This window comes from Numenius arquata, chromosome 21 (genome assembly GCF_964106895.1).
Source record: "Numenius arquata chromosome 21, bNumArq3.hap1.1, whole genome shotgun sequence".
Taxonomy (NCBI): Eukaryota; Metazoa; Chordata; class Aves; order Charadriiformes; family Scolopacidae; genus Numenius; species Numenius arquata.
The window spans coordinates 1,570,766-1,584,027 of NC_133596.1; the positions used below are offsets into that span (position 1 = coordinate 1,570,766).

General features: G+C 44.7%; 1 protein-coding gene across 1 annotated transcript in view; it reads right to left on the bottom strand.

Annotated features, from left to right (window-relative positions):
- Positions 1 to 13,262, bottom strand: part of HIVEP3 (HIVEP zinc finger 3) — a 70,936-nt gene that overhangs the window by 21,598 nt on the left and 36,076 nt on the right. The window contains exon 3 of the mRNA XM_074161936.1: positions 2,258 to 2,433. Within this exon, the coding sequence (XP_074018037.1) occupies positions 2,258 to 2,433 (176 nt within the window). The remainder of the gene's footprint in view (positions 1 to 2,257; positions 2,434 to 13,262) is intronic.

Consider the following 13,262-nt stretch of genomic DNA (forward strand, 5'->3'; position numbering starts at 1 on the left):
ATAAAAAAACCCGTTTAACTGCTTCCAGCCTACTTGAGAGTTTAGAGCATTAGATCACGCTGGAGAGATCTCCTACACCCAAAATGAAGACAGCTCCACAGATATCCCCTTTGAGTTTACGCTGAAGGCTAAAAATAACTTTGGAAAGCCGACTTCTAAAAGAGCTTCAACTCAGCTTATATTTTTGCAAGCGCAGTCCAGTAGCGAGAGTTCCAGCTTCTCCATTCTGCAATTAACCATGGTTGCAAGATTGCACACCAGGAAGGAGGATCCTAATGAATCAGGGCACAAACAAACTTATTCTAGACATCTGCAAAACAAGCTGTGAAACCTCCAGTTCTGCAAACCTCTGGTCCGCACTCTGTCATCAACAGCAATGATTCAGTTATAGGACTTCAAGCAATGATTTTATTGGCACCCAAGGCTGATCTTTTTCTCACTCTCCAGAAACTCTTCCAGAGGTCTTCTGCGTCCATCAGTGAAGGCAACAGCTTTTACCCACGTGCTGTAAAGTTAACTGTCACCCCCTTCCAGCAAAGAGCCATTTTCATGCAATTCCAAGTTACCCGCATGCAGTTGTTTGTCCTGAAGTCACTGATCTGGGGAAGTTCAGGCCCCTCATGAATCCATAGGCAAACGGATAGCTTTGCGTTCCAATCCCAACACTGGATTTTGTGGTTTTTTGAAGGAAGCATTTCCATGCTACCTTCCTCGTGCAAGTTTCCTGCAAAGCTGAAGAGGCAAGTCCCTTGGAGGCAAGCGTCTATTTGCCGTGTGCAATAGGCACAGTCAGTGCTGACAGTTTGTGTGCTTCGAGGGAGCAGAGATGAAGAGCAAAGCAGCTGGAGAGATGGTGAAAAGGATGGTTTGATCGCAGCATCCTGAATAAAAGCCTAACAGAAGCATGGTGGAAAGCAAGGTGGAGTGACGGATAGAGGCTGAATGGATTCACCTCTCAAAGGAAAACCTCAGAACAAATTAACAAAAGCAAGAAGGAAAGAGAAAGAAAATGAATCAGAAATAGCTCTGGGCTGGGAGGGAGAGAAAGAACTGGCACTTGGATCTGCTGCATGTGTCTGATGAGAATTTGGCCTCAAATCTGGTATCACTTCCCCATGCTCCCATATGCCCAGTGACTACCAACACGTTGTTACCCAGAAATTACCCGCCAGATTTACCAACACAGCCACCAGCTCCAGGCACTGCCCACCCTGAGTCACCCAGCATCCGGGTCACTTGTCTAGCACAGACATGACCCCCATCAGGTCCCCCATCAGCACTTCTGGGTGAGCACATGTGCCATGGTCCATGCAGCACCCAGAGCCTCCTTCCCACATCCACGCTGTGCCGCTTCCTTGGGCAGCACTGGGTTTTTTCGGGGCTGAAGCTCTTCTTGATTAATTAACTCTCCCAGCTGTGTCACCTCCTGAGATGTGCAATGATGGGAGCTACAGACAATGGACATTTTATACCGATGTCAAACTATAATCAAGAAACTGAACTCGACATCTTTATTGCAAGACTCGCTGCAACCAAAGATGGAGAGGAGAATTGTCAGACCCACAGTGCCAGACTCTGATGAGAAGTTAAAGGGACCTGGGCACCTCTGGCACTTATGAAAACTCTACCCAAAGTCTCTTGGAAGAGACTTTATTTTGCATGTGGTTTTGCATGTTCCCGATAGAGCTCGCTCGCGCACTGACTGCGGCAATGATGAAGGTTGCTTGCAAAGAGTATCAGGTGGTGGTGAGGTCATTAATGACTAGATGTCCTGGAATGGAGGTCTTTAGAGAAAAAGTCTGTCGGTATGATATAGAAAATGTCAAAGCTACATGCAACTGCAAAGGATGAAAAAGTGCAGCTCGAACAGATCTTGAGAGTACCAGCACAAAAAGCCAACCAAAGACTGTCTCCAGATGCTTGGTCAGAATGTACCCAGGAGCTCCTGCTCTCATTCTGGGTTGTCCAGTGAAGCTCTATGTCAGGATCATACACTTTGAGAAGCACAAATAGGATGGGGTGGATACTCTGCCATGGGCTGGCACAGGCAGACAGTGCTCTTCATTGAGACACAGCTTAACGCAGGGCTGGTTCTCTACTGGAAGTGGCCAATTTAAGACTCCTTCATCCCCCTCCCTCCGACTCCTGGGGTACTCCAAACCCTGGGAAGGCTTTCCCTTCCCCTTCACCAGTGCCCCCAAGAAGGCTGGTAAGTCAATAAACTAAGCAGAGGATCTAGGAGCTGACTGTCTCTTACCTTTGGTTTTAAAAGCAAAGTTACAGTACTTGCAGACATATGGCCTGACGTCTGTGTGCGTGCGAATGTGTTTCTTCAGCATGCTGGGTTTCTTGCAGCGAATTCCACACTCCTCACATACATACTTCCCTCTTCCACGGCCTCGCACATACACATACTCTTCGTTTGATTTGTACCTATGAGCAACAGGTGTCATGATAAAAAAAAAAAAAAAAAGAAGATTTCCCACCTCAAAAGTAGTCACAACTTTCCTGGATTAATTCAGCATGTTATTGACACCACCGGTCTCATTTACCATTTGCTAGCTCTGGGCAATTAAGCTAAATTCAAAATGTCTTCAGAAGCTTTTGCCCAGAAGCCTACTTCTTCTTTAGGAATATGTTCTCATGTCCTACGTCTGCTTCTCTGTACAGAAAATTAGCCCAAAGTCAGATCAAGTCACTGCGTCACCCAAATGTCCTGGTTTTCCACGAACACAAACTGAGGCACTCATAATAGTCTGAATGAGATATTTCACAGTCCGGCCTGGCTCCCTGAATCATCTCTCTCAGTCTATGCTGTGTTTGAAAACATGCACAATCTGTCACTGTATTGTGCAAAGTACTGAGAAATACATCCTGGTGAAACCTCTTGTGATACAGCCTTTCTCACCCTTTGGGACAATGGTAAAAACCATCTGAGAAGACTGCGATACCACACTGCAACTTGTGGTCCCTGCACGGGCTCCTGCTGGAATGAAACACCCAGAATGGACACAAAGAGAAGAAAACATCCATTTTTTAAAAAAATACATTGTCCTAACACTAAATGTAAACACCGCAGACTCCAGGCTTTTTTATCATTGGCACAATATCATGACTTAGGTTTACAAGAGAATGAGACTGGCCATCCTTCCTTCACATTGAATATGCATTTATTTTCTGTCCACACATTATTGCATAGGGAGGTCTACATGATGTGGGTTTGAGAAATATTTTTGAGAGTGAGACAAATCATTTAGCCTCCTGCCGTTTAGCAAATGGAGTCTGTAATTTCCTGTTCTTGCAGCACGAGAAGAATAAGGTAACACAAAATTGGTCCCCTCAGATTTTTAAGAGGCCAAATTTTTGAAGCATGGTACCTCTCGCAACTCAGTTTTTTCTATCCAGTATGAATTATGTTTGGTCTTCAGAAGTCTCCAAACATCCACCTTTGAAAATCAGGCCTTTTAAAGCATCTTAATAGGGGATCCAAAGACACACAACACCATCAGTCACCTTTTAGTATCTTTCCAGTAAAGCCTATTCCCAACCGGAATGGCAACAAAACAGCAGCCAGACCGAAGAGAAACTGAATAGAAACAGCAGCACTAGGGATTTGAGCACTTAAATAAATGAAGGTATAATATGTCCTTAAAGAAAAAAAAAAAAAAAGTATTTATAATGCAAAAAAAGAAGATAATTTAAAACCGAGTAAAAAGTACACAAAGACCATGAATCCAGCCCTGAACTGATAAGAAGATAATGGCATGGTCTGCACAGAAAGCATCCAAGAAAATACATCCCACTTAGCCACAAGTGTGGATTTAAAAGCAGGTAAATCACACAACACAAACCCCTTGAGCTCCCACCCAGACAGAAAGCACATGGCCTTGCCTCCATTTGTTTCATTCACTTAGGAGGTGTAGAGGTAATTTCACTTCCACATGGGTGCCCCCTGGTAGATGTGAGCTCTGGATGAAACCCTTCCTTTCCTCTCCTGCCAAGTCCTGGTCTCTCTGCCTCAAGGTCCTGTCTGTAAGATGCAGGCTGAGCCCCTTCTTGTGAAAAGATGCTTAAAAGGTGATGAGTTGCTCATGCATTAGAGGTCACAGATCACTTACACAGGTTCAGACACAGACCGGAGAAGAGAGAGGAAAAATGGGTGTCTAGAAAGCCCCAATCCAGCCTGAAATAGCAACAGCACCAGCATAACCAGGTCTTGGTGTCCAACAGCTACACGTGAGGGAACAGCTTCTATTTCTGTCCTTCAGAGTCAGCAGAAGTTCTCCAGACCATAACCAGGGTCATCTGGTAGCCTAGATACTCTGTTCCACCTCCTGTAACTGAAGCCACAGCAATGCTATCTACCCCATGCAATTCCCCCCGCCAAAAAAAACCAAACCCAAACCAGCCCAAAACCAGAAACCTTTCATCACAAGGTTCTCATTATTTGGCCATAGGGGACTGAGCTGGTGTCTGAAGAGTACACATCAACTTCCAGCCTCCACCCCAGTATGTCCATCTATCTCCATTTAACCATACATGTAATTAATTGTTAGGGATGGCGAATGTCCCTTCTTCATTCAGTCCATGACTTAAGACTAAATCAGAAAAAGGAGCAAAAGGAACCCAGGAATTCTGATCTCTCTTCTTCTATTCAAATTCATATTTGAGGCTTCCTTCTTGTCCTCCTTTCTTTGTCATTATGGTGGTAATCACCTTGCCATTTAAAAAATGAAATTGCTCCTTTATCAGCCTTATACTTGCACTACCCTTAATTACACTCTCACATGGAAATCTCTAAGCAAGTGCTTTGTGTCCAACAGTCCCTTCGTCAGACTCATTAAAGCTATCGGGTCTGGCTTTTCCTGGATAAAAAGGAACACGTGATTTAATCTGAAATTAGACATTGCAGTTTATCTGACACTCTGTGAGACTGAGCCATCCTTCAGCGCAGATTATTTTTCTACAGCTCCCTAAAACCATGTGTAAAACACGCTGGGAGAGGAGAGAAATAGGAAAAGAAAGGTAACCTAAGGAAATACCAAACTAAACAAGAAGAAAGCAAGGGAGGTGATGCTGCCATAACACAGAGAAGGCTCCTGCAAATGCCATCTGTCTACACTGAAGGCTGTAATATGTTTATGGAGATAATTACTTCAATATGACGGTGGTTTCTCTGTGATTTAATATGCTCATATGATTTGCATCAGAAAGACAAATCAGTGACAGCTCACTTCACGTGCAGATTTACCCGGGACAAAGGATCTTCCTGCTCCATAATGTTTGCTGTAACCAGATCCCACTAATATCCACAGCTGGAGGTTGTGTCAGCAAATCTGGGCTTCTCTTCCACAGCACTGTGGAATTCATAATCCTGTAGGTAGCAACATACACCTCCCGCAGTGTCACAGCTCCCCTCTAACACCAAGAGGATCTGATACCCAGGAGGGCAACGGGCCGCCACAAGCTCGGACACTAATTTAGGAAATAGTTCTTTCAAACAGATGCACAAAAAGATAAAAAATCAGTTATTTGATGCACTTTTTGAAAGGTTATTTGCTGTGTGCTGCTAGCAAGTGCACGTGCTCAATTTTGTGCAATCACTACGAACACTTTTCAGAGGAGGAGGAAGTGGCACAACCGTGGCAGTGCTGGTGCCACCATCAGCAGTGCCAAATTCAGAGACTCGATGGCCCCCAAACAGGCCATCACTGTCAGGAACCCAAGAAACCCAACAATGGGAAAACAAGGACCTGGAGAAAGCTTTGTCTCAGCTCTTTCCCTTAAACTTAGTTGAAACCTAAAACCATGAACGACTTATTTCTTTGCAGGCTTTAGGAGGCTTAGTTCTTAATACTCACCATTACAAATATCTGACTATCCTTTTTAGCCACAGACGCTTTTTTTTTTTTTTTCCTGAGCTCTGTGAACCACATCCAAAATCTTCATGTGGCTGAAAACCACATGATAAAACCTTGGAGAGCAGAGGGGGAAGGAAGTTTGGTGGTTCAGAGGCAGGAAGGGAGAGCAGGTTTCTGAGGGACTTATTGCTTCACTATGAGACACAGTTGGGCTGAATCACCCCTTCTCTCCTGCTTTCTACAACTGCCAGGAATTTACCTTGCCCTGCAAAATCTTTGCCTCAGCACAGCAGCTGCACTTATATTATCTGCAAGTCACATGGGGGCAGCCTGATTTTGTGAATTTCCAGAATTTGGAAGCTCGATAAGGGTAAAGAACACCCCTGGTTAATTTTGCAGTGACTGAACAAGCAAGACTGAACAAATCCTTGACCGGTTTTGACATTTGCTAAACTCACTTGTTTGCTCTTTGGATTTCTGGTACGTAGTAATAGGGGTTGGATATTGGATCCCTTTCCTGAGCTGCTGCATTTGGTTCACAGTCAGGGGAACTGAGTAGCTCCGGTTGTTGCCTTTGGTCTCCTGGTAAGTCTCCTGTTTTTTATTGATGGCACATTTTATCTGTCATCGGGCTGTCCGCTCACCTGGCTTGGCTAAATCCTTCAGAGGTTCCTGGCAGTCTGCCCTGGTATTAACTAAGCTAATTTATGTTTTATGCCACCTGTAAAATTTGCCAGATTGCTGATAAAAGCGTCACTAATTACTAGTAAGTTTATTGCCTTTCTCACAGCTCCTTCCTAGATGGTTAGACCACTTCTTCCACGATGACACCTGCAATACACACTCTGAAGCTGCACGTGGAGCAGAAGTCCTCAGCCTTGCCCATTGCACACCCCAGGGAAACACAGGATGGGAGACTCCAAGTTAAGGACCACTACACCCTGAGGTGTGTCCTTAAGGCCAGACAGTTACTGTGAAATCTCCCTTAACCCAAGCCAAGCTGCAGCAGAACAAACAGAAGGATTTCTTTACAAAATCCAGACCAGACAATGTCATTTCCAGGTTTCTAAAAGAATCGTAAAACCTTCTAGAATCCCAATTTACCAGACAGGGATCTTGCACCAAGACAAACAATGAACTTCCAAAGAATGATACAGCAAGACAGAGAAAGAGCTGGGTATGGATATGGGAGGACCTGGCACAGAAACACCCTCTTCCCTGTCTGAAATAATGGGTCTTTCACAAACAGCACTTGCCAATCTCCAGTGAAACTGCAGAATAGAAGAGTCTGAGCTGAATGAGTCACTGCCACCCAGAATGGACCTATGCAAAGAAGCCTGGTATGAAGGTGTTACTATGAATATCATCTTGGCCTTGAATTAGGTATAAGCAGCTCAAATAAGATTTAACACTGGAAGGATTACACTTTCGAAGATGACCCCCTCACAGGCAGCAAAGCTGGGGATCCTTCTGCTTGGTAAAACTTTGGGGCAGGGACTACCTTCTGCCACAGGTACCACACAGTGCCTGATGCAATCGGAGCCTTGTTTTGAGTGGACACTAACTCAGATAACCAATCAGGATCGATCCAAAGATAAATGGCTGGCTTGGACTGGTGGGGAATCCCACAGAGGCTGAGGGGTATTAAATCTTTCCTTAATCAGCACCGCACGCTGCTGGCATAAGGAGGGCAGCTTGGCAGCCACTGCTCCATCCCCACGTGCCGCAGCGTCTCCAGGGCAGGGGGCTCTTTGTTGATGACGAGGAGCTGGGTGGATGTGCCCTATCAAGAGCCGTCCCCCTTAGAGCTGACTGTGGACAGCAGATTAAAATATTAAAACCACAGCTCCCTCTCAGGACTACTGCTGTGATCAGCTTCCTCACACATCTCAGGTCCATGGCTGGTGGGGGCTGCAGGAAGGAAGGGCAGAGAGACACCACAACGAACTTGTGTCAACCACAGACACTCGGTGTCTGATTCAAAAACTTTCAGCTTTGATTATGTCTCTTCTGCACAAAAAGCAACGAGAAACTCATAGAAAACCAGCTTCATCAAGTCCAACCATTAACCCAGCACTGCCAGCTCCACCACTAACCTATGTCCCTCAGCACCACATCTGCCTGGCTTTTAAATACCTCCAGGGATGGTGACTCCACCACTGCCTTGGGCAGCCTGTTCCAGTGCTTGACAACCCTTTCAGTGAAGAAATTTTTCCTTATAAACAATCTAAGTAGTAGACAGGAAAAAAATGAGATACCTTCAGATGCAGAACAGCGTAGTGATTCATCTCATCTCCAGCTACCACAAGTCTAAACCAGGAAACGCAGCTGGTACTCAGCTATGAATTTCCCATATTTCGGGATGAAGTACCTTCCCTCCCCAGCAGACATGGGCTAAATTCACACCGTTAGTGGATACTAACACTAAAGAAGGCAAATGTACAGATTTGCCTATGCTATCATCCACATTAACTAAATAAATATAATTAAGTGTTGCTCAGATTTTCAGGACCACGTCTGAGGTGTGATTCAGGTCTTTGCAGAGGTAGTACCCACCAGATCAAGCAAACCAAAGCCAGGATCTACTGCTTTCCCTTCATGGACCACTTTCAGTTGGGACTAACAACTGCAGAAGTGTCTCCTGGCATCTGAAAGTCACCCTGGTGAGAATATGAGCCCACCTCTGTGGAAAAAGACATGGTGTAAACATGCTTGTGGGCTTCTCCTGTCCTTCTTCCCACCTGAGAGAGGACATCAGTGGGGCTTGGGGGACCTGCTGAAAAGTGAAGGACTTGTCAGTTGGGTGGGAGCAAGGAGATGTTCCTCTATTTTCACACGTGCTCTGGCCAATGCCTTGGCAGTGGGACAACCCACCAGCATTGGCACCAAAGAGCAGGTCTTGCCCCACTTTCCCTTTGAAATGGGAGATCTCTGCATGAAGTGAGCAGGATCACGTTCTGTCATGGGTGGCTGTGCGTTAAAACTCACCTGTATTCTTATTTTCTACATAGAGATGACAGTAAGGATCACCTCTAAAACCAAGCCCTTTGTGAAGATGCCATGCCAAGCCCAGAAGAGAAACCTTTGTTCCAAGCCTCGGGAAGCTTTCCAGGCCCTAGGCTCTGTAAAACTTCTCATCACCAAGAAATGAATATTGGTAGAAATACATAGGTCAGTAACTCATTTTTGTAGATTTAATTTTGGCACAATCTACGTACAGATCTACACACCAGCTATTTGTCACTTATCAGGAACTATCTTTATGAAATAGGTAGAAAACATTGAAGAAGAATGCATTATTAACAGATGGAAACCCCTTTTGCCTGTGTCAGGAGAGGTACCAGTCAAGGACATCCTGTTGCTATTTTAAAAATCTACCAGAACTGACTAATCTTGCTTAGAGAACTGAACAGGTAGAGTTACATGAGCACCGAGTATTGTTATTTCTGTATCAAGTCTTATCAAGTCATATCAAAAGCAGATCATATTTTTCAAAGAAACCCTTTAAAGCATTTTGCACAGGAACGTTTTTAACCTCACCAAAGCACAGCACCTCAAAGGGGAAGATGTTGCTTATGATCATCCAGCCTGTTTAGGTAAAGAGGTGATGATCAAAGAACCATCAGGTTTCTTGCATGCAAATCCCCTCTGTGGTGCGTGCCATGAGGTCAGCCATGGGCTGGAGGACAGGCACAGCACTCACCTAGCCCTGAGCACACCTAAACCACAGGACAGCACGTCTGCATGGAAAGCAGTGCTCCTTGGCACTGCCGGTGTCCCACAGAGCAAAATGTCCCCTTGGTTTGCCAGCAACACTGATCACCACGGCTGCAAAATGCATGTCAATTCAGCTGGGAATTCTAAAGGCAACTTCAAGAATAAAGGCATCCTGCTCATTTCCTCTCTGCGGGAATCTGAGCACAGATAGGAGGAGGAATTTTATGGCATTGCAAAAAAAAAAAATGATCACACAGGACAGCTCAGGCCTAAGTAACTATTTCTGCTTTTTATAATATCCCTGGTGGGTCCTCGCAGCTCAGATTTTACCTAAGGCAATTTTCCACATTTCTTTGAATGGGAAACAATGAAGTGGGTGTATCCCCACAGCGTGCTCCCTGTGATCACAGCTCTGTCACCACGACCTTGGTGGCACTGGGGCTGCGCGGGACAAGCCAGCTGCTTCAGAAGTGATGCTGGCACCGTGGGTGGTCAAGGCACTGTCCAAAAGCAGATCAGTGATTCTCCAGCCTCCCCACAAAAAAAAAATGAACACTGACAGAGCCCATATATCATGGAAAAAAGCCACAGGAGTTGCTTCCTATAGCCCTGCCCTGTGCCAGGGCAGCCAGACCACCAGGATGTGGGGGAGGTCAGTGTGGAAACATCAAGTCAAAGGAAATCTCTCCTGACATGATAACATCTGGGACACTGCATCCAGGTTTTTGCATTTCAAAATTCAAATGGTGCCAGAAAACCAGAAAAAAATGGGAGTGAAACAACATTTTTGGTGAAAGGGATGGGTGCAAAGATGAATTTGGGAAGGAAGCATACAGAAAGTGAATCATACAAACATTCTACTGAACCATAGAGAGTAAAAGGTTTAGGGACAGGCTAATGGTCTAGAAAGGTGTACATGATAGTCAGGATGGAAAGACAATTCTTAATGACAGTTATCCTAAGAACTACAGAGTGAAACCAAGAAGTGGAAAATTTAAGTTAAAAAAAGTTAAGTAGAAAAAAGATGGGCAATGTCTTCAAGCAGATTTATCCTGCACAAAAACACAGCATGGATTTAAGCAGTGTAACACCTCCTGCATGCTAAGCCTCTAAAACACCTTTCACTGGACACAGCTTCTTGCTGTAAATTCAGTGGAAGGGCTGACAAAAACATTGACATCTCTGTAACACACACAGATCCATCTCCAGAGAAGGACAAACAGCCAGAGTGAAAGCAATACAGAAAATATGCTAAACAACCCAAGTCCACACAGGAAGCTGTTACTAGCATAGAAACACAGGCCAGAGAATGACTTCTAATGGCATTTCTCCCTCAGCAAAAGCAAAACCTTTTGCCAGTAGAGCCTATTTTGACTGAAGAAGTGTTGGAGGCTACAGGGACAAGAGGATCTGTGGCTGCACGAGCTGGTCTGCACCAGGCTTCTGCTGTATCTGATCCCCGATCCTGACACTGGCCCTCGAGTAGTGTGGGATCCCCAAGACAGACCATGGGACTTCCTTCAATCAAACTAATCCAACACAGAGCAAGCACAATACCAGCAAACATTGTGTATGGATGTAAAACTGCAAAAACCAGTGCAGCTTTATATTACTTCTCCAAATGTTATGAGTTGTTGAGTGAAAGCTTGATTCAATTTTGGGTTGTGGCATCAGACCTCCACTAGTCTATTAAAAGTAAAATTACAGCTATACTCATTATGGCTCTATCTGCTGTTGTACAACTTCATCTGCTCCAGGCTTTAATCATTTAATTGTCATTGCAAACCGCTATAAAAACACGTCTATTTCAGAAAAAAAATCAATGTAAATAGCACTTTGCTGCTTTATGCAAGCTGAAAAGCCGGGTTTGATTACTCAAATGCAATTAGAGATGAAACCAGACTGAAAAAAATGGAAGTACATTCACTGCAAGGAACGTGCATGCATCGTCCCTGCCAGGTGGTCAGCTTTAGCCACCTAAGCATGAAGAAATACAGAATTATATTGATTGTGTGCACAGGCTAATTAGTCCCTTATGGGCTTCCCTTCCAATAAATCCAACTGCAAGAGCAGAGATTGCAAAAACTTCTACAGTCTCTCACTTCTTGTTTAATGACTGGGCCATGTGTCCCTGTCCTCAGAATATGCCATGCAAAAGCCAAACAGTTATTGCAGAGCACATGCCATCAAAACACCTCATCCCAGAGCCACAGTGGCATAAGCAGCAAAGAAAAGAGAAAGTAATTCGCTGCTGCAATGTTTTGCAACGACAGTGACATGATGGTGGCAACATCACGTCTACCTTCCACCTCTTGTGCCTATTTCTGAAGATTTCCCTATATGTTATGAGAATAAATTAATGCTGCCTGACTGCTAATGCAAGGCTGGGCTTTTTTTTTTTTCCCAGCACCAGTCAGACAGGTTAGGTCACGATACTAAAGTCCACACAGGTAAAGCACGCACTCTGTTCCTAGGGCACTGCTCCAACACCACCTTTCCCTTTTGAAGATCAAATACAAATAGAATAAAATACTAGATTAAAAAAAACAAACCCAAATAACAACTGCCACAAACTCATACAGCTGATTCATAAAATATTCATCGGGAAAGTCTAGCATGGAAATCCCCATAGATGACCTGTCTCAATCCCATTTCTGCCTCCTCCGCCCCCATCAGAATTGATTAAACAATTTCCGGAGAATCTGACTTTAATGACTCCATCTGACTCTAAGCAACTCCCGTCTGACAGAGATACTCCTTGTTCTCAAAACAGCTCTTTCTGCAACTATTTTTCTAAGTACTATGAATGATTCTGGATGCCATCGCTGTGTTAATTACAGGCTGCCTTATTTTCCTTCTGTCGCTCGTCATGTCAAGGAGGAAGGGCTGTGTTTAATGCCCAGTGTATTATTTCTCAGTACTATCCACACTCCCAGCAGGCCCTGCGTTTTTGGAGGCATTTCGGGTCTGTAACATTTGTTCATAGAATCATAGAATCATTCAGGTTGGAAAAGACCCTTGGGATCATTGAGTCCAACCATCTACCCTACTTTACAAAGTTTTTCCCTACACCATATCCCCCAACACCACATCTAAATGACTCTTAAACTCATCCAAGCATGGTGACTCAACCACCTCCCTGGGCAGCCCATTCCAGTGTCTGATCACTCTTACTGTGAAGAATTTCTTCCTAATGTCCAGTCTAAACCTACCCTGTTGCAACTTGAAGCCTTTCCCTCTTGTTCTATCACTATTTGCTTGTGAGAAGAGACCAGCACCAACCTCTCTATAATGGCCTTTCAAGTAGTTACAGAGAGTGATGAGGTCACCCCTCAGTCTCCTCTTCCTCAAACTAAACAGTCCCAGCTCCCGCAATTGTTCTTTGTACGATTTATGCTCCAGGCCCCTCACCAGCTTCATTGCCCTCCTCTGTACCCGCTCCAGCACCTCAATCTCTCTCTTATATTGAGGTGCCCAAAACTGGACACAATACTCCAGGTGTGGCCTCACCAGTGCTGAGTACAGGGGGACAATCACCTCCCTACTTCTGCTGGTCACACTATTTCTAATACAAGCCAGGATGCCTTTGGCTTTCTTGGCCACCTGGGCACACTGCTGGCTCATATTCAGCTGCTTGTCAATTAGAACCCCCAAGTCCTTTTCTGCCAGGCAACTTTCCAGCCA